This window comes from Lissotriton vulgaris, chromosome 1_1 (assembly GCF_964263255.1).
Source record: "Lissotriton vulgaris chromosome 1_1, aLisVul1.2, whole genome shotgun sequence".
Taxonomy (NCBI): Eukaryota; Metazoa; Chordata; class Amphibia; order Caudata; family Salamandridae; genus Lissotriton; species Lissotriton vulgaris.
Window position 1 is genome coordinate 658,706,187 of NC_141685.1, and position 26,359 is coordinate 658,732,545.

General features: G+C 46.7%; 1 protein-coding gene across 1 annotated transcript in view; it reads left to right on the forward strand.

The window, feature by feature from the left end:
* The window catches only part of LOC147747616 (ferric reductase 1-like), a 664,587-nt gene that overhangs the window by 230,519 nt on the left and 407,709 nt on the right, over positions 1-26,359 (forward strand). Inside the window, exon 6 of the mRNA XM_086936340.1 lies at positions 4,703-4,891. Coding sequence (XP_086792466.1) covers positions 4,703-4,891 — 189 coding nt within the window. The remainder of the gene's footprint in view (positions 1-4,702; positions 4,892-26,359) is intronic.

Genomic DNA, 26,359 nt, shown 5'->3' on the forward strand with positions numbered 1-26,359 from the left:
ACACTTGTCTGGAGTAAAGCTCCAATCATTACAAGGGTGGAAAGGGTAATGGAGAGGAGTTTGGAAATTCCTACAATGTACGATTGTGGGGATTGCCAAACTTTCAAGGCAAACCAGGGCTTAAAATATCCAGTTCCCAAATCTTCTACATACTCGGAAAATCCATTAACACCCACCAGAAATCCCTTTTTGAAATTCACTATGAATATGAGCGATGTGGAAATGCCAGTCTTGGACCTGCATACATATATCATGAAGAGGGTATCTTGAAGATTGAGGTTTATCATAAATCCACAGATAAAAACAGTATTTTACTGTTTGAAAGTTTCCATTCACAAGCACTAAGTGAAGGCTTACCCATAGGTCTATTTCCAAGACTCAGACGAAATAACATGAGTATCGGGAAGTCAGGCGTGGTGCGTCCATTGGGCATGGGGGCATAGCCCCCCCGCCCGCACCGCAGCGCTGGCGTCTTTGAACTTAAGTAAACTGAATCAGTTTACTTAAGTTCAAAGACGCCGGCCCGAGGGAGAAGTTGAGAACGAACTGACAATCATGTCAGTCAGCATGACGTCGGACCGCCCACCGGTCCGGCGTCATGTTGACTGACATGATGATCAAACCAGGAGCAACAGGCAGCAGCACAAGTGCGCATGAGTGGGGACGGAGGGCACCCTGCCCACTAATGCGCACTAGTGTCCGCTCTGCTGGCACATGCCCATTAGGAGAGCGAGGGTTGAGCAAAGGCTCAAACCTCGGTCTCCTAATGGGCAGGCGGGCGAGTAGTAACCGTGCCCTTAGCCAATGCTGGCGCTGCTGGCAGCGCCATGATTGGCTGAGAGCGGTTGCCAGTGCCACCCACCTGCCAGTCCACTGCTCCCCAGTGCCGTTGGAATCGTGGAGGCGGCAAGCGACTTCCCCAACATCACCCTGACCCGATCCGGCCCGCCAGGAAAGAGGCAGCTCAGTCACCAGCAGTAAGGTAGGGTTCATTTTTATTTCCCTATGGCCCCCAGCCCCCTCCTCCTTCCCGTGAGCACGCCGACCGATAATTATGCACAATGAAGGTCGCATTCCTTTTATTTCTGGTGTGGAGAGATTGAACGATTTGCCCAGAATCACACGCGGTGTTCAGCCGCCGACGCTGTGACTCCAACCTGGGTGCCCGCTGAAAAAATCAACAGCAGTGGTGATCAACAGTAGTGGCTGTAAGGCTTTGTCGTCTTCCATAATTACCAGTGTGCAGTGTACAGGTATTTCACCCACAGCCTCCCTCCCCGCACCGGAAGGCATTTCCCATTAATGCCATTATATACTGCTTCCATAATGACCCCCCCCCGGTGCAGCCGCCCCCACGCCTGCAAACTCCGCAGCCAGAGTGCTGTTTTTCGTGCAGTCATCATGAAGGGACGCACGCTGATGGGGAGTGAGTGGTTTGCCGAGCTGCCTCGGTACATCTACACAGCATGAGCCTTGCTGCAGATGCTGGTGGGACATTGATGTCTCCGGTTTAAATGCACGGGGCTAGCTCGGCCTTTTATCCTACATCAGTAAACACAAGCTCAATACTCACCAAATTGTACATCACACGTCACATTTTTGTCGTTTGTGCACCTTCGTATGTGATACGGCAGGCAGCCCCCCCCCCCTCTCCCCATGATCATTCCGAGGTGCTTAAAATGAAAATAGGGGGCAAACTGGTAAATGTTGTACCCTATGCTTGGGTATTTTAATGTTTTGGGATAGTAACTTCGGCGGCAAAGTAAATAGCATTGCTTGGTACTTATTAGCCCACTTACTGGCCCTTTTCTGCTCCTTCATTACTCCTTCATTACTCAACCAGATAGAATCCCTCTTATCAGAGTAGCCTGAAATGTATTTGCCTAACCTCATGCAACTATTTTATTTAACTACACTTTTACAACTGCTTAATTAACCTTCTTACTTTCTCAAATGTGCTTGAAAATGCACCATTTGCTCACTCTATTTCCTAAATGTTCCCTGGGGTTCTCCCATCTGGATGTCGGACTTGCTCGCTACACTCACCGCAGGTCACTCACCAGAACTTTTACGCCCACCCTTTCAAATGTCACCAGCCACCACTGCGGGAAGTACAGAAAACCTGCAATAATACTGAGCAAAAAACTGCAAGAAAGAAATTACCCAGAGAAAACCATCAGTAGAGCAAGAAAAAGAGCCATGAACAACAATCAGGGTAGCATGCTGGGCACCTATAAAAAAAATCATAGGAGTTAAGACCTATTTCCGTATTAACTTTCATCCTCATCTCCAACTCAGTTACAAAACTGATTGAGATATTGGGCAATTCTAAACCCTGAAAATTTGGGATAATTGCACACCCTATGGGGCAGATTTACAAGCCCCTTGCGCTTCTTTTACGCCGCCGTTGCATCACTTTTGTGATGCAGCGGCGGTGCAAAGCCAGCGCCATGCTGCGGGGTATTTACAACGTGACGCATCTGGGAGAACATGTGAACAGACACATACCCCATACCTGGTGTGTGTAGTTAGGTGGTCCACATCATAGGTGTAAATGCTGTTTACCCAAGGCAGTTTCGTCTATTCCAGGACCGGTCTCTCTGCTGGAATTCTCCTCTCTGCTCCTTGAGAAGGCGAGGCATGGCTTATATGATAAGAACTACTGTGTAAGAAAACTGCAGTTGTGCTAGCTACTGTGTCATATCTGAAAGCGTTTGTAATGTTGCTGACCAGGCACAAGAAAACAGTACACCATGTTGTTCGACATTGTATGAGATGTTCCGGCTGAATCTCCAGAAGAGTCACTGAATAACAAATAATATGAGCAGCTTATTTCTAGAATAATATCATGGCACAAAAACAAATGTATTATGTGCAGAGCAGTTGCAGCCTAAGACAGCTAATATTTCCAAAAAGGGTGAACCAAAGTGGGTCCAAAAGGGAAATCACTAAAAGAAAAGGTATCAGTTTATATTTCCCTGTTTAGTTTTGTAAATATTTGTAATTTTTTGTATAGTATTTAGGTGTATGAACTTACCTTTTCCTTTTAAACGAATAGCACTGACAATGATGTGAGTTTTTTGTGCAATGCGCAGATCTGAGATGCTAGGCCACGGCCCCACTGAGTCAGCCTATGTCCTGCTCTACCTTGATAACCTGAGAATCAAGTGCTTTAAGTGGTACTTAGCACAATTGGAACCCTGGAGCTTCCGATTGCCCAGAGAACCCATTGAATCGGATTTTCTGACAGCAACCATTGTTTGTTAATTAATTAACAGATTGTAACCAGACACATCAATGGGCGCTCAGCAAAGTCTGGGAAGTACATTAAATAAAGTCTCCAGTGGTGCTCATAGGGGATAAGAGGTTGGTTACCATACAACCCCACCACACTCCGCAAATGCAGAAGACAGATAAGATACAAGGCTTCCCAGAGCACTCGTATATTAATAATAAATGTCCATAAAAATCTATCTTCACAAGAATAATTCTTCAATTGGTACAATTAAGTCCATAATTCTTCAAATAATGTTTTATTGTTCCATAGTTCAATTCAAAGAAAAGCAGCCAACATTTTTTTCGTTGTGCATAAATCTAGCAAACTTGACTTCAGCGCTGCTACCCAAAATAACATAACATGAGTATACGTCTAATACATCTAACGTCACATTTCAATAATATCTGCACAACTTAGGTAAAATGTAAAGTAGTCCAACGCCACCATCACCATGTGTCTCCAGAAAAAAAGGGGGCAGAACCAAATTCCCATCACAGTTTCACCCATAGAAAGTGCTAATCAGCTGTAACTCATAAAACTCATAAGAAACACCAAAGTCAAAAAAGAGACCAACCTCTTGTAATGTCTTTGGCATATATTCTGTCTAAACCATGAATTCATCAGTGTTCAGGATATACTCCTCGTAAATCAAATTTCTCTAAAAATGTAAACATAACCACATTATAAATCATGTCTCCTACAGTACTTCATCACTCATTAACCCCAACTCCAGTTAAACCACCCATCTAACCTTGTACCTCATCAGAAAAGAACATCCTAAAGTTCTCAAAACGTATACTTAATAAAGCTCAGATATGGATCACAAAATCTTCCCAACCATTCTATTTCTAAACACACTGTGTCCCACTCCGTATATCACAAAGAATACACCATTACCGTTTCGTACTATCAACCGATCGGTAGTCTTTAGTCCCAATTCAAGTCTCTCTAACCATTGTTTGTTACTTTCTGGATCTGCTGTGCAGGAGCCACACGCACTATGTGCCCCCTCACCCATCTAGTTTAATTTGCTCAGCTTTATGTAGTTTTACCAAAGGTTTTTTTTAAGCCTGCAAAATTAAATTAACATACACTGGCTCATTCATGGTTTTCTGCCTTCTATAAATGAACATGGGTGCATTACATTGCATTTTCTTAAATTCACACATACCTTTACATTTAGCTTACCTTTTATTTCTTAAATGTATCCCTCATCTCTCCCGAACGCCATGGTAGCATTTGTTTTTTTCATATTGATAGGTTTTGCAGTGTAAATGTCACCTTTCTGTTTCAGTACCAGAATCCTGTTCATATCTTGTAATTTTGTGACTTTATATAAACTTACGTTTTTCAACTTACAACGGAAATTTGCATGTGGGAATGGTAATACATTTCTCATCGTAACCTTTCTTAAACCATTTTCAGACGCAGATCTCCGGTGACGACTGTGGCTTGGAGAAGTTCTGTTTTAGCAACTCCCAAGGATGCAACCCAGCAAATGCGAGCTGTTTTTTTATGTCCCTGGCTCCTTCTAATGGTGGTGGATTTACCTTTCAAATGAGTGCCCTTTCTGATGGCTATGTCGCAGTTGGGTTTTCTGATGATAAAGTGATGGTGAGTGCAACTTGTTAAAATATACACAATTAACACGAAAAATGGAGTGTGAGTGTGGCTGAACAGAGACGTCAATAAGCTACTGGAAATATTATTGAGACTGGGCGCAGTAGAAGAGCGGCTTAACCTGATACATTGTGGTGCTGGAGACTCAATGTGTGTGTTGTGGCTTGCTCTTAGAATGTCACTGACCAGGTATTCTACCAGTGATGCTCCAGGGAGCCCACAGTAACTGGGTGGAATGTTGGGGAGAGAGTGGACGGCTGTTTGGAGAGAATGAAGCAAGAAGACTGTGTCTGCTTTTGGTGGAGTAAAGATCGTATACTCAATGCTAATGTCCAGCGCACTATCTTCACATTGCCAATGATTAGGTCTGGGTTAGGTCTGGGAGGGGCAGGGAATCTTCCATCAACACCCCTCTAAATTTACCATGTAGAATTAAACACAGAGTCACACCAACAAACTCTACTACACTGGAAATTTTGGGGCAACATCATGAAATACATAAAACGGTTACTAGGCCACGATGGGAGGGCAGCAATATCGCTATGCTGGCATGCAGCTATTGTGGAATCTTTAAATGGAATTCAGCTGTTGCATGTGTGACCGCGCACGATCGCTAAGGCCACTTACCGCAGCCAACATCAAGTGCTAGAGCCGATCGGTGCTACTGTGACACTCGTGCAGCCTGCTCACGTTTTTTATTGTGTAGCTGGGACATAGAACAACAGTGAGAGGCATTGGTTGCTGGGAGGATAGCAACTAGAGCGTGTTGCTCCAACAACCGTTCCTGATTCAGCCGCAAGGGTTGATGGCAACCAGTAAGTGAAAGTTACCAACCTCTCCAGCGCATGTGAAGCGCATTTTGTAAACCCAGCCAGTTTTAACCTGATGACCTCGCCATAGCAATCACAAAATTAAAAACAGCTGATGGATTGTGGTACGATGTGCACGAGGAGAGGAATTCTGTAAGGATGGTGAATTCTGGCCGCAGAAAAGCAGTTTTATTCAGATGGTGAACACGTGAATTTCAGTATTTTAGTTTAACTCATTGTCTTGTTTATTTGACTAGTTACTTTTACTTGTCGTGTTAGTTATTTGCTTTAGTTTATTGTATTATGTTATTTTGCAGGTGCCATGACATGGCAGCAGTGATCATGTCTCAACCCCGCAATATGTATCAGAATCAAAAATTTGCTAGCATTCGCGCCAATAATTTTCAATTCTATTAAGGACACAGAGGCGAGGATTATGCTTCTTATCTTAACTGCAAAACACAGCAGCCAGTGAAAATGCATATTTTCTTGTATAAACATTATAAACAACTACATTGCCCATGATGCACACATATTAGCCACGCCTCCATAGTCCATAAGAACCCTCTGCGTGGTCCCATCATCCTCTTTCTTTGCAGAGAGCGCAAGTCCCAACATTAACATGAAGAAGTCCACAATCTCCTCCAACGTAGAAGAATAAACCAGTCTTCAAGCATAAACTTGTGCCATCCATCGTCTTCTATTCAGACTTGTCTGATCCTGAAATAAAGGAAATGAAACCACAGTAACCAATGTATGAACCAATTTTTTCATAACAGTGAACATGGGCGGGTAAGCTTTTTACAGTTAACAGTTAATCCTCCTCTCTGTGCCCTTAATAGAATTGAATTTTTTTTGTGCGAATGCTAGCAAATTTTTGATTCTATTACAGGACCGGAGGCTTCAGATTATGCTAGTTTAATGCTCATTAAAAACCACAGAAGTAATATTACCCACCGGCTTATGATAAAACGTTTTAAAAGTTGACTCGGAAGACCAATTTGCACAACGCATGATATCCTGAATGTTAGAACCCAACATATATGATTTCGACGCCATAGCGCCTCTTATAGAATGAGCACCAAACATCTGGATGTCAATACCAGCTTCTTGCATTACAAATCGAAGCCATCTGGCAATGGTGGCAGCTGTTACTGGTTTTAAATGGTTTCTGTAGTGCAATCAACAGCTGAGAACAGCCTTGAGATCGCAAGACCTTTGTACATTCTTCATACGTTTTTAAACATTGTACCACACATCATATTTCATTCTCTGGGAAAGCATTGTAATCAATATGATGAGAGAAAGATTTGGTATGTCCAGTAATAGTGAAAGAAACCCCTTCAGGGGTAAATACTCTACCTGTAACGTTGAGTGCTCTCACATCCGATGAACGTCTGCACGACGACAGGCAGAGCAACATGGCCAACTTGGCCGAAAGCTGTTTCCTAGTCAGGAGGGCATTAACAGGCCAACGGTTGAACAAGGATATAACTAAGGAAAAGTCCCACAGACCCGAATATTTGGGTTTAGGTGGGTTAGCAACCCTAATTCCTTTGAGGAGTTTGCATACAACCGGGTGCATACCCACCGATTTGCCATCCACCAGTGTATGCCCTGCTGAAATGGCCAATCGAAAGTTATTGACCGATCGGTAAGCCAGACCTTCCGCCGCTTTGTCTGACAAGAAATTCAACACGTGGGGTAATTCTGCCCCCACGGGATCCAAATGTCGTTCCAAGCACCAATCCACCCAGCTCTTCCAGGCTGAGGAATATCGCTTCCTGGTGGAAGGTGCCCAGGCCTGTCTGATAAACTCAGAAGCCTTGTCCGAAACTCCTGGCAAATGCCACTGTTCCCTGAAAGCCTCCATTCCACAGCGTGAGCTGCCCGTCCAGAATCATGGGATGCCGCTCCGGAAGAGGGCCCAGAAACAACGAGTTTGAGTCCGGAGCAACCTGGGGAGGTTGCAACTCCACTGTAACAACTTTGGAAACCACGGCTGAGACGTCCACCATAACGTCACCAGGACTATCTCTGCTTGTTGCCTGATCACCTGAGTCATCACCCTGGGGATCAGCAAGAATGGGAGAAATGCATACTGGGTCGCGCCCGACCAATCCTGTAGAAAAGCATTGGTCACCTGTGCCATTGGATACGGCCTCCAGCTGAAAAACGGAGGAATCTGGCACGTGAGTCTGGAAGCGAAGAGGTCTATCTAGAAGGGACCCCAAAGTGTCTGAAGCCACTGAAAGACCTTGGGAAGCAACTTCCAGTCGCTGTAGTCCCTGAGGTGCCTGGATCCAATCCGTCACCTGAATGGACTGGCCCGGGATGTACTCCGCCATCACTGAAATCTTATGAGTGAGGCAGTAATGCCAAACGTCTTTGGCTATCTCCACAAGTAGAGACAATCGCCACCAAACTTGTTGATATACCTCACCGCGGACATATTGTCCATGCGAAGGAGGATGCAACAAGAGGTCTGCTTCGGGGACAGTGTCCGGAATGCGAAGGACCCTGCGAGCAGTTCCAAGCAATTTATGTGCAAGGACAACTCTTTTTTTATTATTATTTATTAATCTTTATTGTGATGAACATAGATCTGCGCACTATATAACATTTCTTTATAAATCGCGGCCATCAGGGCCAGTGTCAGAGGGTAGTACACAGCCATTCAGCCCACATCCCGGAGGCTGGGCGGCAGGAGAAGAAAATAAAAACAAGCTGCGGAAGACTTCAGATAGAAACAGCGTGTACATCAATATTATGGTATATCATCAAACCATCACATTTTAACTCAAAGAAAAAACCCTCCCAGAAAAACCTCTCATCCGATCCACTCAGTTCACTTCGTTGGACTCACTGTTCGTCAGATAGCTGCAATATGGTATTACAAAGGGTTTCAAACTGTTCTAGTTCCCGCCCACCAGTAGCCAGCAACTCGACATGGTGAAACAACAACTCCCCGCACACCCAGACGGACACAATTTCAGTTAGCCACACGCCTCATTGCTAGAGCAGGCAGTATCTAACAGAGGTCAGCAGACCAGATAGAGGCACATCAGCCAAGGGCGGCTGAGCCCAATACATTGTTCATTGCGCAGGGCCTCCGGAGAGTAGATGTGCTGCCCCACCCAGTACCGTCCCGATTAGCACTCATCGGCTACTGCTATCTTGTGATTCGGTCTGCGTTACACCATCTTCCTTTGCAGCAAGGTATGTCTGATACAGGCCCCAGAAGTTTTTAGGCCTACTAGTGAGGGGGGGGGGGGGGGGGGGAGTAGTTCACTATAATGCTCAGATTGCGTACAGCAGTATAACATATCATGCTCCCATCTCTTGGGCGTCGGCGCAGGGCCCCTCATCCAGCAGCAGGCGACTACTCTGCACGGTATTAATAGTCCCATACCCACCAGTCTACGTACAGCCCTCGGGATCTTTTTGGTGTAGCCCAGTAGAGCCAGCAAAGGATCTGGTGTAATGTCAACTTCAGCAACAGCACTGATTTCGGCAAAAATTACCCCCCAGAAGTCGCTGACTCTCGGGCAGTTCCATGCCAGGTGTAGGAACCCCACGTCTCTCCGCATGGCACCTGTCACATTCCGCATGGGATCTGAGGCCATATCTGAGGAGCCTGGCTGGGGTGTAATATATCCGATTGAGGAACTTAAAGTGAATCAGCCTATGTCTGCCATTCAGTGAAAGACGCCTAGTCTCTGTGCAGCAGTACTGCCATAGATCATCATCCAGGTCGATTTGCAGGTCTGACTACCATGCTAGTCGCGCTTTGGTGTATGTGTGTTCTCTGCGTGTTTGTGCCAAAGCATATAGCCTAGATAGCAGTTTCTGTGGCGAGGAAGTATTGATGACATAAGTGAGTTCTTTCACCTCCGGGAGTTCCGCCATGTCCTCCCCTAGAAGTTCTGTAAGTGCATGACGAACTCTGAAGTATTGAAACCTCATCAAGAGTGTTGGTTCATCCAGGCCCGTCGCCGCTTGGTCCCATGTTTTAACTACACCGTCCTCAAACAGGTCCCCTGCTACTTTTATGTTCAGTCTTTGCAGGTCCGCAACAACCCCCCGCTCACATAGCGGTGGGAGCCACCTGGCCCAATCCAGAGGCATTATGGGAGAGTACAGTAGCACCCCATTTTGTACCTGCAGCAGGCTGCACAACACATCATTAGTAGAAGAGATAGTCGAGTATTCAGGTCCTACGATCAACCGGATCAAAAATAGTATGGGGTAGTGCGGGAGGCTTGGCAAATTGTGTCTCCATTTTAACTGGCAGGATATCCCGGTCCCCGTGCATCCAGGTATGGAAGTGGGCAGACTGCGGCACTCTGTAATATAGTTCGAGGTCTGGTGCGCTGAGCCCTCCCATACTGTAAAGCAGTGTGAGGAGAGACCATTTCGCCCTGGGTTGAGCACCCGCCCAGGCGAGCTTCGTCAGCAGCTGTTGAAGCCGATGAAAAAAGAGTTTGGGGAGGACCATCGGTATGGTTGCGAACAGAAAAAGAAATCATGGGAGCACCACCATTTTCATCAGGGCGATGCGTCCCATCAAAGACAACGGAAGCTTGAGCCAAGCCTCCACATCATCCTCCAATTTGCTAAAGACCGTTCCGTAATTGGCATTGAAGATGATGTCCGGGTCAGTGTGCAGGTGGACCCCTAAGTATCTGATCGGGTCCATTGTCCAGCAGAGGGTGTACTCCATTGTCAGGGGTAATGTGACAGGTGTAATGGGGAAGATCAACGACTTCGGCCAGTTAACCCTCCGTCCGGACAGCGCACCAAAGCGCACCACCTCTCTGAGGACGGAGGATAAGTTGTTTTAAGGGTCCCGGACATACAATAAAGTATCATCCGCATACATCAAGACAATCTTATAGTTTGGAAATATCACACCTTTGTTCCCGTGGTATTCCCGCAATGCGCGGGCTAGTGGTTCGACCACCAGGGCATAAAGCAAAGGGGATAGTGGGCAGCCCTGTCTTGTGCCAATTGTGATTGGAAAGGAGTCAGTGACCAAGACATTCAGCTTTAGCCGAGTGCGCGGTCGACAATATAATGGACCTATCATTTGTATAATGGGCAGTCCAAGACCCATGAGCCGCAGGACTTTACCCATAAATTGCCACTCCACTGAGTCGAAGGCCTTTTCCATGTCGAGGAAAACAGCCAGTGCCTTTCTATCTTGTCGGACATGTTGAAGCGTGCCCAGGGCTGTGCGGATGTCAGATTCCTACTCGGTATGAACCCCGCTTGCTCCGGGGCAACCAGCTGGGGTGCCAGGAGAGCGAGCCTAGTGGCCAATACCTTGGCAAATAGTTTTGCATCAACATTGAGTAATGAGAGGGGCCTGTAGGAGCTAAATCCTCGTCTGATTTACCTGGTTTAAGTATCGCCACAATCAGGGCCTCCCTCATCGACTCGGGCATACTGCCCTCCACACATATATCATCAAAGAGTGCCGAGATGTGATGTGGGTTTAGTTGGTCTTTAAATGTTTATAAAAGCCTGCCATCAGTACCGGGGGCGCTACCCGATTTCATGCTCGCCAGTGCTTTAGTGATTTCGTCACGTTCAATAGGGAGCATTAGGAATTCTCTATCTGTATTCGTTAACGTTGGGATATCTATATGGCCAAGGTAATCATCGATAGCGTCTTCCAGATCTTCACTTTGGGAGGTGTAGAGGTCCTCGTAGTATGATTGAAACGTGTTCGCTATGTCTTCTGGGTCTGTGAGGATGTCCCCGGTGGGGGATTTAATCCGCGAAACTAATCTGGGTTTTCTCGCCCCGCCTATGAGTCTGGCCAACAAAGCGCTAGGTCTGTCCCGCTCTCCGTATGTTCTAGCCGTGGCATATTTACCCAGGTGTGGAACCTCCCTGTCCGCTTCCTCATGGTATTCTATCAGCAGTAGTTTGATTTCATCTTCAACTTCTGCAGTGGCCTGCTGTCCCTGCCTCTCTTCTAGGGTCCCCAGTTGTGTCTCCAGATCAGTAAGCCTCTTCCTAATGGATTTGAGTATGCCAGAGTGTTTGGACATTGCCCCTCCCCGTATATATACCTTAAAAGTTTCCCATACTGTCTGAAAACTCTCACCTGAACCAATATTCGTTTAAAAAATACATCAATAGCCTCGGCTAGTTCTCCCTTAAACACCTGGTCCAGGAAGGAGTATGGAATCGCCAAGTAAAGGGCGGTATAGTCTTTCCCGGCAGTAGTAGCTCAAAAAGGACAGGGGAATGATCAGATAACGTCCTCGGGAGGACCTTGCACTCATGGATGTGGCTCAGCTTGGCCGCTGGAATCAGCCAGTTATCAATTCTGGTGTGAAAGTCATGATGTGCGGAGTAGTGAGTATAGCTCCCCTGGTGGGGGTTACGGGAACGCCAGGCGTCCTCGAGTCCCAGGCAGGTCATGATTCTCTGTAACTCTAGCGCGGCAGCCGATGGCCTACGGTGTGGGCCGGCAGACCTATCAAGATCCGGTTCCAGAGTAAGGTTCATATCCCCTCCCCACCACAGCTTGTGTGCATCATAGAGCCTGGACTTTGCGAACATCATCTGGTAGAATGTGGGAGAATCAAAGTTGGGACCGTATGTGTTGATAACCACTAGTTAGGGCCAGTGCATCTGGAGATAACGTATCTGCCCTCTTGGTCGGCCTCTAGTGTCTGCAATGTGAGTTTAGATTTTGAATTAATCCAGGTTATGACCCCCCTAGTGTGCGTCGTAAAGCCTGCAGCCGAAATGTTCTCCCCAAACCCCCTACACTTCAGCATCGGGCTAGTGATGGAGAGATGTGACTCTTGTAGCAATGCCAGGTCAATGTGGTGGCGTTGTAAGTATCCAAGGACTTTCCTGACCTTTCTGTGGTCATTTAGGCCACGTACGTTCTAAATGAGTGCTCGGAGCCTGGGTGTGCGTGTTATGCTCATATCTACCATAACCATGCGGGCTGAGTGTCGTGCGAGCAGCGACCGTGAACAGCTCCAAAGCGAACAATGGAGAACTGTTGTTGTGTGAAGCTTGATATATCGTTCCTAGAACAGTAAGGTTTCCCCCTCCCCATAAACTCTCCCCCCCCCCCACCCATAGCAGACCAACCCCAACACGGCCTAGCATGTAAACACAACCCCCCAAAATCAACCTCAAATAACCCAAGTAAGCCCCCGTGGGGACCATTAGTGCATACAGCGCTAGGGCCGAGGTAGCCAGTGATACTGGTAACTCTTTAGGCAAAAGCCAACGTCCGTATTGCCCCTACCGCCATCACCACCTGTGTATCATTCAATGAGAGCTATAAATAAACTATTGTGCCACTCGGGCGTCCTCGCACTGCGGAGCATCCACCCCACAACTCACACCAGGGCAGGCCCCATGTAAACACTGTGCATAAGGTGTTTGCCAACATAGCGCACGCTAAATCTTATCACTAGAGGACAAGCGAGAGATGATTAAATGGAAAGTTCTCACCAGTTCTCAGGTCGTAATATGCTTATAGGCGCCCTGGATATTCTTGCCCCCACAATACCCAGGTGTGAGGTGGTCACGCAGGTCCGGACTCAGGCTCCAAGTTCAAGTCGAGGACTCTCCTCCTTCCAATCAGGAGCATGAACCACAGAATGAGCAGTGGTCCTAGTCCTGTTCCTCCAATTGGCTGTTATGTTCCTCTGCACCGTGTTGACTCCTGGGGCTGCTCCTCTGTTCCTTAGTCCACGCTTTTAGGGCTTTTTGAAGGTCTTTCGGATCTGTGAAGAAGTGGGAATGGCCTTGCAGATTGATTCTTAACTTCGCCGGATATAGCATGGCGTAGTCAAGCCCAAGGTCTCGCAGTTGCTTTTTGTAGGGAGCAAATTGCCTACGTTCCTCCTGCACTTTCGCCGTGAAATCCGGGTATAAGGAGATGACTGAACCTTGAAATTGTGCTTCCCCTTCTCTCGGGCAATCCGCAACGCGGTGTCCCGGTCTCTGTAGTTTAGCAACTTGGAGATGATCGGTCTAGGGGGTGCACCCGGGCGAGGACCCAGCGTGCTATGCGCCCTTTCTACTATGAACATGGGCGAGAAGGCGTCATCTCCCAGTAGTGTAGTTAGTATTTTCTCCACAAAAAGCTCAATTTTCCCAGTGTGCATCGTCTCCGAAATTCCTGTGATCCGTATATTTGAGCACCTAGAGCGGGCTTCCAAATCTTCTGACCTGTCTTGTATGACCTGGAGAAGTTTGCCAAGTTGTTTGCGGTCCTTATCCAGCTCCAACTGCGCCTCCTCGACTTCGGTCAGTCGTCTCTCCGTCATATCCAGGCGTTCCAAATGTTTGTTCACTCTTTCCGACATGTGGTCCATGCGATATGTAAGGGCATCGATCTTAGTCCCTATCGACGCCATGCTGTCCTGTAGGCCCTTCTCCATCGTCACCAGCAGTTCTTTTATATCCGAGAAAATAGAGCCCTCTACACCCCTGTTCTGCTGCGCAGGCTCAGGTTCCAGGGATTCAGGGGTCTTGGTTCGGCAAAGTTCAAAAGGCAGCTTGGTTTGGGTTTTGTCCCCCTTACCCATGGTGCAATGTAGGACTGGAAGGCCACAGGGCCGTGCTCCCTGTAACGTGGAGCGGGTCCCACTCCGGGACTATCTCCACACGCCGCTCGCCTGGTCTCACCAATCGCTCGATTAGAGCCACACAATAATAGCACACCAGGGCCACCTGGCAGACACAGCGCTAAGAAGCAGTAGGTAGTGTTCCACTATATAGCTGGGTTTCCTCTCCGCGGTTACTCTGTGATGGCAGGGGATCACACCTACGAGCGGCGTGCAAAAAGTGGGGTCGCAGCAGACCGGTGTGTCGTCCCCTAGGGCTCTCTATGTGCACAAGCAATAATCAGCAACAGGTTTACTGATATCTGGGGGCGCAGGGCCCACTCCCTTCACGTGCCTCACCTCAGCGCTCACATGCGTGTGTCAAGAGGGTACCTGGGCCAGCTCCGATACGGTGCCCGCAGCTAACCAGCATCTGTCTGTGAGCCCAGGTAGTCCGCTTAGCGCTAATTACGTCTGGGGGGGCAGAGGGCCGACAGTCTCAGGCCCCACTAAAATCCCCCGCACGCTCGTCAGCGCAGGCAGACCCGGCGTTAGGAGTGTGCATCCTGGGAAGCGGCTGACTGAGTCACAGCGTGTGGAAGTTAGGTTCCCCGCTAGGGATGTCTGTATCCCGGGGAGAGGCAGATTAAACCGCAGCGGGAGGATAATAGGCTCCCCACCAGGGGTTCGGTCGCTCATCCTGGCCTTCTGTGACGATCCGTCCCCCACCGGGTCGAAGGCCGGCGAGACAGCCGCACGTCGGATGACGCACGCCGGGCAGCGAGTAAATAGAGTCTGTGGAGCTGCGGCCCAGTGTGCCGGAGAGTCTGCCCTCACTCCCGCCCGTGCAGGACGGTTAGGGTGCAACGAAATCACCCGTCTCAGGTGTCGGTGGCCTCCAGATGTTGTACGCCACAGCGTCGGTCGTTTAGGCTCTGTGTAAACAGGATAATTAGCGGATATTTCAGGTGATGGCGCGGAGCTCCTTTATTGAGTTTCCGCCATCGGCGCTGGCTAGCTCCGCCCCCGCAAGGACAACTCTTGTGGAGACCATCTGCCACCCGTGGAGATGTCTCCGCAGTGTGCGCCCCAGCCCCAATGGCTGGCGTCGGACTCTATCACCATTTCGGGTTGGAAACCGAAGATTGCTCTGCCGTTCCAGGCATCTACGTGACCTAGCTACCACTGTAATTCGGTCCTGACTTCCTGAGACAGTGGGATGGTGTCTGCATAGGACAGTCCTTTCTAAATGTGTCTGATCTTCAGGCGCTGAAGAGCCCTGTAGTGAAAAAGACCCGGGAAGATTGCCTGAATTGACTAGGCCAAAATTCCTACTACTCTGGCAATGGCCCTGAGCGTGACCGTCTGCCTGTTCAACAGCGCCAGGATCTCTTTCTTGAGATCTCTCAACTTCGCCTTTGGAAGGGAAAGCTGAGCCGACCATGAATCGATCGTGAACCTGAGGAACTCTATCAACTGAGTCAGAGCAACCACCGACTTCTTCAGGTCGATTACGAACCCTAAGCTCTGAAGCTGATTGGGATGGAGAGGTAGGCGTCCTTTAGGTCCAGCCTGACCAACCAATCTCCTTCCTGCAACAAGTCCACTAGAAGATGGATCCCCTCCATCTTGAAATGATTGTATGTGAGAAACTGATTGAATTCCTTGAGGTTCAGAACAAGCCTGTTCCCACCCCCATTCTTCTGTACAATAAAAATGTTGCTGCAGAAGCCGTGAGGCCCCTCGTTGCACGGTGCTATTGTGTGCTTCTGCAGCAATCCTGCAATCTCCTCGTCTATAAAATTGCGATCTTGTAGGGAAAAATGGAGATCTGCGGGGAGATTTGACTGAAACAGAGGAGAGTAAAGCTCTAACTGAAAACCCTGAATGGTTTGCAACACCCATGCGTCCTGAGTTAGGTTCAGTCACTGCTGTAGACCGTGTCGAGTACGACCCCCCAAAGGAAGAAGGGAATGATCTACCACACTCCCCTGCGGATTGTTGGGCCTTGAAGTTCGCCCTGTTGTTGCCGGTCTGGAAACGCCCTCTATTAAATGTTCTGCGGGAAGGGTAAAAGGTACCCCCACGTGTGGAGTTCCAGTCGTCTCTCCCGCGACCGTAGTCGCCTCTCTGGGAACCTTGCTGAAATCCTCGGACTGACGAGCGGCCCCCGCCTCGTCCGGCCTGATTAAAAACACCCTGATTGAAGACTCTTTTTATTCCAGTCTGCGCCTTATCGAGTGAGGTAAACGTACCGAAGTACTTCGAAACGTCTTTAACAAAGCGCTCTCCGAATAGCTGTCCACCTGCTAAGGGTCCCGGCTTGGCATCCACTAGCTCTGTGAGGTTGCTGGCCATCCTAATTAGCAGTGACTTGCGTCCCTCCGAAGAGATCGCACAATTCGCGTTGCCAATGAGACATGTGGCCCTTTGGGTCCAGCCTGCAAGAATATCCAGGTCTATCAGCGTCGCTCTCTCTTTGGCCGCCAAGGCCATCTCTAAAATTTTGGCCAAAGGGCCCACAACGTCCAGCATCTTATCCTGGTAGCCGCGCCAAGCGCGGTCAATGCCACGATTGGGATCTTTGAAGAATTTCTTTAAGAATGTTAGGAGACTAGCATCAATTTCTGGCGTCTACGCCACTTTGTCCGGTAGTTCCGTGCGTGGGCATTCTGACTTCAGACGATTGCGCACCTCTCTGGAAAACCCTTTCCTCAGATTATCGTGTATGTAATCAGAAACCGCGGGAGGCGTATCCAGTCTGATGATCGAGGGTGCATGATCTCGGCAGGGTCGAACGGGGTGTTCGGAGGCTCCGCCGCTGATGGAAGCGTGGTCCTCACATTCTTTGGGGGAGGAGGTTCCTCCGAAGTGTCAGTGTCGGTGTCAGTATTGGTCGTGAGAGTATCCGTGTCAGTATGGGCCTTCAGCTTATCCTTGGCCTTAGCCCCCGCATAGGAATGGTCTCCTGCCCTACTGGCGGGCAGCGATGATAGAGCCTGGGCATGTGACCATTGCTTAGGGGTAACCATGCCCACACTAGAAGTAGAAGCTACTGACTTTCTTTTTAGTGGCCGCTTGTCATAGCCATGTCTTTTGGAAAAACCCTCTAGCTGCTTCCTGATAGGTCGCAGGGCCACTGCAAGGGCCTGCTGAATGATCTGAGGAACCGTGTGCTCCATTGCCCTGTTAACAGAGGACTGGACCAAGGCGTCCAAAGCTTCCATGAGGTTATCCTCCTGGACAGCTTCCTGCTGTCCGTCATACACCTCCTCCTCCTCTCCTTCATTTTCATTAGGGTATCTAACCCAGTCTTCCATATTATAGGTGGTGTGGGAATTGATATAAGATCAAGGTATGTGGAAAGCTGAGACAGCAAATTACACAGCCACCAGGAGGGGTGATGGGGGGGTCAGCCCACAAGCACACCGGTATAACACCAAATGAATCCTATAACCCCCCCTCAGCAAAGCTGTAGTCCAAAAGGTCCGTGACCTAGGCCAAAATAGATATACCTAGAGCGTGTTCCCATTCTGTGGCCTGTATTTTACAACCTTTGGGAAGGCGATCCTAACAGAGTGGCAAACCGATCTGATAAACGCTCCCAATGCGTTTAAAATATGTCGGGGATTTGCGCAGAAGCCCGCTGCCAAAACGCGACCAAAAACCAGCCCAAATGTAGCCCAAATTGGTCGCGTTTATGCTCGTGCGTCGGCCGAGAGCCACCCGGCGCGTGCGGCGGAGATGGGCTATTAGGGGCCCCAACGCCGGCACCTAATGCGCAATGCCGGGAAACAAAGGCTCCAATGAGGGCAACGGCCGCCGCTCTGCTGGTCAAAGACCGTGAATTGAAGCGCGACTATGAGATGTTGCATGCAGCGAGAGGCGGGAAAGAAAGCTCTGCTGTATTGGCACCAAGGATTAACGACTGGGGAAAGATTTTGTGCATGAGACGGAGCGACGCTCCGAACCGAATCAAACCCAGACACGGAACAGCTAAACCTCAAAAGGTACCATAATACCAATAATGTCTAGCAATGCATAAAAAAGTAACTTAATACAGTATACAACATTAGCAATAACACAATGAAAACCCCCCATGCAAATAGCAGAGTGAGGGAACATGCAAAGGTGCACTTAACTCTTGCTGTGAGCAGCAAAGAAAGAGGATGATGGGACCACGCAGAGGGTTCTTATGGACTATGGAGGCGTGGCTAATATGTGTGCATCATGGGCAATGTAGTTGTTTATGTTTATACAAGAAAATTTGCATTTTCATTGGCTGCTGTGTTTTGCAGTAAAGATAAGAGAAGCATAATCTGAAGCCTCCGGTCCTGTCATAGAATCCGGTAAGCCCATGTAAAGGTGGAAGGGCCATTTTGACTCCTATTTAGTAGTACTTGAGGGGAAAAATTCTCTGCGGCAAGGAATTAGGCTGTGCTGCTGCATACTTTGGATATAGAGGGGCACAACTTCTACGAGAGCCTGGATGAGATTGAAATTGGCACTGGGGAAGGTGAACCAAGAGACGTTTGAAGTGTCTGTCAACATGCCAGAGAAACACTTTGGTCTACATATCCATGTTGTCATGGAGAGGGAAACATTTTTCATGAGGGCTCAGACTAAAGAACGGGTAGCCAATTACGTTCTCTAAAAAATCTTGCACAGACCTGTGAAAGGAAAACTGTTAGTGAAGAATCCTGCCATGAAATAAACCATTGAGACTGTGCAAGGCATGAAACATTGTTTAGTGGACTGGATGTATTGGAAAACCGTGGGTGGTGAAGGTGCTGTTGGATCTGGCAGTAGTCCCAATGCATGGAAGGATTCTAAATTCAAATGCTTTACATGTAGCAGTTCTTATCATCTATCAAACAGTCCTAATTGTATTGTCCAGAATGCTGTATGTAGCAGTTTATGAAAAAAGGGACTCTTAGTCCTGGTTTGCAAGAGTGATAAAGTGCACAAGGTGTTGGATGAGCCGGATGAGGCTCAGAATGTCATCTTGGTGTTGTGTTTTCCTCCTCCGATGTTAAGCAGGTGGATGATACATTTGACAGTGATCATACAATGATGCCTGAGTGTGAAGTGGAAATAGGTGGAAAAAGCCTCACAGTCAATAGTCCAAAAGGATACAGAGAGATGAAGATGGGCCTAGTCTACACTGTGATGGTAATAATTTTCAAAGGGAGAGAGACTGTGGGGAAAATATACATGGCCAAGAGGGGAGACAACTTGGTGGGGTGGAGGCATCAAAGTGATTTGGGAATTGTCTTGAACACAAATTCTCCCAACCAGGTTATGTTTGTAGCCACCACTGGGAAAGACAGTGGCTGGGTTAATGAGTTCCTGGAAGTATTCAATGATAAATTAGGCATTCTCAAAAGATTTGAGCATAAAATATGTATTTTTCTTTTAATGCCAAGCCAGTTGTGGACTAGGCTAGGAATGTGCCTAACTTTATGATAAAGCCCTTGCAGAAGGCGTTAAACAAAGTGTTGCAAAATTGGGTCATTGAGGAAATAGAGTCCTTGGAGTGGTTGACCCCAGTAGTTCTTGCCCCAAAACACAAAGGCGCCAAGATACGAAGGTGCGTAAATCTCAGATCTCAACCAATGCAACTGGGTTGATCGCCATTCACTACCGAACATCAGAGAGGTACTTGCCACTCTAAAAGAGGCCACAGTGTTAAGTGTGATAGATGTCTGCCGCTTACCACCAAGTTATATTGCATGAGGACTCTAAAGCCCTCACCTCTTTTGTCACACCTTTTGGACATATAGATTTAGGAGACTACCATTTGGATTAGCCTCAGTGGCAACTAGCTTCCAAAGGCTGGTGAAATTCGTTTTGGAAGGCTTTGGGTCCGTAATATATTTTCAAGATGATGTCCTGGTATATGGGAAGGATAGCCAGCATCATGACAAAGTTTTGAGACAGGAATTGACCAGATTGAAGGGCAGAGGTCATATATATTTTGAAGAAGTATAAGTATGGGTTAGGGTCAGTTGCATATCTTTGACCTACTATATCTGGAGAAGGAATCAGTCCTATGATTGAATTGCCTAAATTGCCTCGCACTTGCTTAAAGGTGCTAAGGAAAGGTACTCAGCTATTGGGCATGAGGTGGTAGCCTGCACCTGGGCAATACTATACTTCAAGTTTTGATTGTGGGTTCTACTATTTGTAAAGATATCAAAGGGGAAGGATCACTGGTCCTGCATAACCAGGGTATGCAGGTTGGTTCGGTGTGTCTCACAAAGTTAAAAGACCCATATGCACGTGTTTTTTGGTAGGAATTCGTAGCGGTATATGTTGTCTCCCCGCATTGAAACACGTATGTGCATAATCCTTGGGTCCGTTTTTATGCAACCTCCACCAGGAGGATTTACCCATGGTTAAAACAGTAGTGATCGTGAATAAGTGACGTTAAGGGGGTTAAAATGCCCGTACAGCCAGAGATCGAAGTTTTATTAGGTCTGGATTCGGGTAATAGTAGACGCTAAAGAGACGTGTTGCTCTGGAATATTCAGGAATCCAAGCACACTAATAAGTGAGTCTTAAAAAATGGTCGACATGTTTCAGCCTGGGTGCCTGTGTAAGTCGGTAGGCTTTCTTCAGGACCAGTGTAAGGTGAAAGGGTGAGATGAAAAGATATAAATAAATAACCTGTTTTAGGCAATCCACGGTAACATTGTACCTGTTGGAAAAAGTTTAGACATGTGGAACAAATTGGATAAACAAAAGGGTCAGGGACACAAAAGACATATACAAAAATAAAGAACTGGTTAGTCACTTTTGGATTCTAAACAGCTTTAAAATGGCAATACTTTGGCACAGATACATGCTCCGTCGACGGTGTCAACTCATACAGTCTCATGCCTGGTGGTGGTGATGGCATGCAGGAGATTCAACCGGTCATGTCGTTCTTGTGAGACAAAATGAGGTGAATTATGTAAAAAGAGCCGTATTAAGGTTGTGTGGTGAACTCTATTTCAATTTCAGTGATGGGTAGGTGGTGGAATACAGCGGTATTGTGCTGGCAAAAAGTTTTTTGTAAGTGGGCATGCGTGCTGCGTCGCGCATAGAAAGTCGGAAATAACGGGGGTGGAATGTGAGGCATATGTCCACAAGGAGTATGGTGCTGTGATATTTAGGTGGCGGTTCATGCTCGTGTGGATGCGGTTTCTATGTGGAAACAGCTGCGGTGATGTGTTGGGGGTGCCGCTTTAAGGTGGATAAATAACTGCTGAGAACAGCAAGGGTACTGCTGCGTGTCACATAATGCGGAACCGCGTTTAGTTGTAGCTTTAAGTTGGAAACCGAACGTACCTGGTACAGTGCGATTGTGCACTTCTTCGGGTTTGGTGCAGGGGAGGAGTGCCTCTCTGCACTGTTCTCATGAGGCACAGGGTCAGACTGATTTGTATATGGCCATGTCTGAACTGGGGTGGCAGAGTGGGCTAAAGAACGGTGATGGATTAAACCCATATCTGTTGACTGGGTGTGAGGGTTTGATTGGTTCAGATTCTCCGTCCATCACCACCCCCTTTTGTACCGCTTTGTTCGCCATAAGTTGGCATGGTATGCTCAGACGTGAGTCCCTTGCACACTTTGCCACTGGATTCAAGTAAGCCAGGCTGAAGACGGCTGAAATGCCAGAAACCGGTCCTCAGAAGCTTGTTTCCGGTCCGGGGAAGGCATGGTTTGGCAGTTCGGGCTGGACTGTTCCCATGAGGCACAGGGTCAGACTGATTTGCATATGGCCATGTCTGAACTGGGGTGGCAGAGTGGGCTAAAGAACGGTGATGGATTAATCCCCGGATCTGTTGACTGGGTGTGAGGGTTTGATTGGTTCAGATGCTCCGTCCATCACCACCCCCTTTTGTACCGCTTTGTTCGCCATAAGTTGGCAGGGTATGCTCAGACGTGAGTCCCTTGCTCACTTTGCCACTGAATTCAAGCAATCCGGGCTGAAGACGGCTGAAATGCCAGAAACCGGTCCTTGGAAGCTTGTTTCCGGTCCGGGGAAGGCATGGTTTGGCAGTTCGGGCTGGACTGCGGCACAGGGTCAGACTAATTTGCATTTGGCCATGTCTGAACTGGGGTGGCAGTGGGCTAAAGAACGTTGATGAATTAAACCCAGATCTGTTGACTGGGTGTGAGTGTTTGATTGGTTCAGATGCTCCGTCCATCACCACCCCCTTTTGTACCATACTATAAGGACACATACAAATTTTGAAAACTAGTAACCAAATGTCGGAACACATTTCAGAGGGTCATAGTGCAAGCTGGATTTTCTGAGCCCAACTTTGGGATTGAGGCATTTTACTCCTGTTGCCCCAGCACCCGCCCTATTATGGATTTTAAGCAACTGGGTCAAAAACCCCTTTAGCACCTGACTATCAGTTGGGTTGAGCAGTTTAAGGCTTCAGGGCTAGTGGGGAAGAGGTGGGTGCAAGGTTTTCATGGGCACAAGACTCAAAATGCACTCATGAAACACAATAAATGAATGTCCAGACAGATACCTGCTTTTATGAAAAGAATGGTATTTTTTATATGTAAGAAATTGGATTATTGGTTGAGTGGGGTGGAGGACCCACTCATGAAAAACCCACGTTTATCGTCTGGGTGAACCACAAAAGTAACTAAATTAACCTGTGCTTAACACTCTGGTAGCTTGGCACTAAAGCATGCAGGCTTAACTTAGAGGCAATGTGGAAAGTATTTGTGCAGCATCAAAGAATGATAATGTAAAAATACAAGACAAGAAAAATTCCACATCAATTTAGAAAAATACAGAATATTTTAATAAATAAAATTACTCCAAAATAAACTGAATCCAATCAGTAGAACTGGAGTTCAGAATTTTTAATGTTTTAAGTGAAACATAGCATCTAAAAGATCAAAATGCCAACCATGGGTTTCGGGTCGCTAGAGACTGTGGCAAAGTCACAAGTTAAGACTTACTGCAATATATTGCTGGTTGGATACATAAGGTGAAGGGCCCAGCTTTGGCTTACCTTGTGATTTAGGAAGGCAGCAGGCTGTGTCCAACAAGGCGTCGATGTTGATGGGAAGCCACTGGGCTAACTCAGTGAAGTCATTGACATTGGCGAGAAAATGCTCAAAGTAGAAAAGCTAGATTTCCAGGCCAAGGAGTTGGCTGTTGTTGATAGGGTACCTGTCCCATTTGAGCCCAGTGAAAATCTTTACCTTTAGACTTGGACAACATTTTGGGAGTTGAAGAACTCCAACGGGATGAAGCTGCAAGCCGTGGACAAAAAGGACTCCAGGAGGTCCGGCACAGTAGCTCAGAGTTCCTACTGAAATAGAATTTTATGCTGAAGATATTAATGTAGCGGAAGCTACAGTGAATTCAGGCAGATTGGCAATGCTCCTTGGGCGGACTGGCTGCCAGGTAGGTCCTGGTCTTCTGTCTGTACTTCTGGCACTTTTTGCTGGATTTTGTTTTAAGTCCCTGTATTATTAGCTGTTCTTATTCATGGTATTTTGGGCATCAATACTGTTTCCTGTTTATTTAAGAGGTAGAATGTTACCATGCAATTGTATCTCCTGAGCTGTGTTCAAGATTCTATTTTGGGCTGTTGTTGATTGACTCAGTCAGTCTCTGGAGGTGCATCTTGCTGTTTACTGTTTGGTCCAGAATAAAGCTGAAGTTGTAGACACATTCACTGAGTCACTATTTCTTCTTGCTTTAAGATGCGTCTCTTCCACAGAACAAAATTACAGCACTATTAAAAAAAGGGAGCTATTAACATGTGTGTGGGCAAATAAATCATTTTCCTACTCATTTTTGGGGTAGAAAGTTTTTGTTGTTAACAGACCATAAATATTTGTTGCATCTTTTAAATGAAGGGAAGTTCAACTGATCCAGCCCCAGATTTGTATGATTGTTTTAAAAATGCAAGAGTGCAACTTAGTGGTTAGAACTGTAGAGCGGATTTCTGTCACATAGCTCTGCTCTAATGGTAAGATCACAAGTGCTGCACCTGATGTTGTTGAGTGTGTCATGAGATTTGTTGATGGTCATGATTGCTGATAGTGTAGTTTCTCAGGAAGGATGGGGGAGTGCGGTAATGAAAGATAGTTGTCAAATATTGTTGTAAAGAAATACTTTAGTCTACGTTGGGTAAAGGATAAGGATGTTCCAGATGAGGTGAAAGGATTTTATAAAGTTAAGGATGAGTTTACATTGAATGTGATTTGTTCTTACATGATTGCTGATTGTGCCCACCAAATTCAGGAGTAGACTAGTCATGTTTGCTCATCAGGGTCATGTAGGTTTGACTGACTTTAAAAAGAGACCGAGATCTTTATACTGGTGACAAGGAATGGATGCAGAGGTGGAGTAATTTGTCTTGGGTTGCATGGGTTGTAATGAGGCTTGCAAGCCTTTGAGCAACTAAATATCCAATTTGTCCCATGGGGTTCCCCATCATCCTTGCGAAAAGCCGGGAATGTATTTTATCGGGCCAACATACTCTTTCAGTGAGCACATGAGGTATGCCCTAATTCTGGTGGATTATCACTCTAAATGAGTGTTTCACAAGTTTAAAAAGTAGCCTAACATTGCAGTGGCTGTTGCAGTCTTGTGAGCCTTGTTTCGCCAGGAAGGGATGACAAATTTGTTGGATACAGGTAACTGAGTACAATTCAAATATCAGGCAATAAATGGTTTTCTTTCTTGCCTGGGCAATAAGCTCCTGTCTGTTGGTAGAAAGAGCCCATAAATTCATAATGGAGAACCTTTAGTTGGTTGAGTTGTTGGTCAGGGTGTTTGAGACACAGGATGAAGACAGATTGTGGAGCTATCACAATACTCCACATGCTGTCACAGTAATTGCTCCCTTTGTATTTTTGAGGGGTTGTGACTCTTTGAATGAGTTATCTCCTGCTTGGGTGTTGGAGAGAACACGTAAACTGGATAACCTTCCCGATGTGCAGGAGGTTAGACAATGTGTTGGAGAAGCAAAGAATTTAAGTAAACTCAGACACGATGAGTTAAATAAAGTTAATGATGTTGTGTTTCACATTGGAGATATAGTCACAGTGAACAGATCTTTGGTTAACAAGTAGGGAGGTTCAAAGTTTTATCTGAATCGTATTGTACTTAATGTTTCCAAACATGCTCTTAAGGTTAACATTTAAAATGGGTGGAGCAAAAGAAATGTAGCCACATTTGTGTTCACTCCTAGGTTTTGATGTACGGTTTAACAAAGGGGTTTTGTAGGCTATTAACAGAAGTGGAAGTAGTGTGGATGGTTGTTTGTATGGTAAAGAGGTATGCACTCCAGGAGAGAACATTTTGTTTTGCTACTGTGGATGTACCTGTAGAAATTAAAAGGGCTGGGACTCAAACATGAATTGCCTTGAATCTTGTGAAGATTTGCAGATTTCATGTTCTCAGGATTGAGGAGGGGGGCAGAGTGATGGTGTTCAAGGCACTGGATCATACCCACTTGCAAAAACATGGGCCTTAGACATTGCATGCAGGCATATAGGATTTTTAAAACAGACTTATCACCTGCAATTGTCTTTGCTGTAGCGAAATTTCTGGAATCTATGTGGTTTAGGCGAAGACTTTTCATCATTACTGACTACATTTTATCTTACTGCTATACATTTTTCTGGTGGCAATTTACCAAGTGGATGGCGGGCTGCATTCCAATCCCATTTTTAGATTGGATTTACGATAAAATCTTACTTTTTAGCCCATGGGGCACTGTGACAAATGTTAACTATCCTGCTTGTATTGTGAGTTGATGTATCTGATAACTCATTATTACTGTATTGTTTTTAATTTCTATTATGCTGTAATCTCTTTTATGGCAAAATTGCCGAAACAGAGAAATAAAAGTTAAGTTAAGGATGGCGTTCAAGCCAATGTGAGAAATAGGAGCACTACGAATGTGTTTAGGCAAAAATATCTCTTTCTAACCATAAAGTTTAATTTCCCCTTGTTTAGAGCACAACCTTTGTGTACAGAGCTAGTGGCATCTGGCTTTTTGGAGCAATAAACCTATAAATGTTTTGCTTTT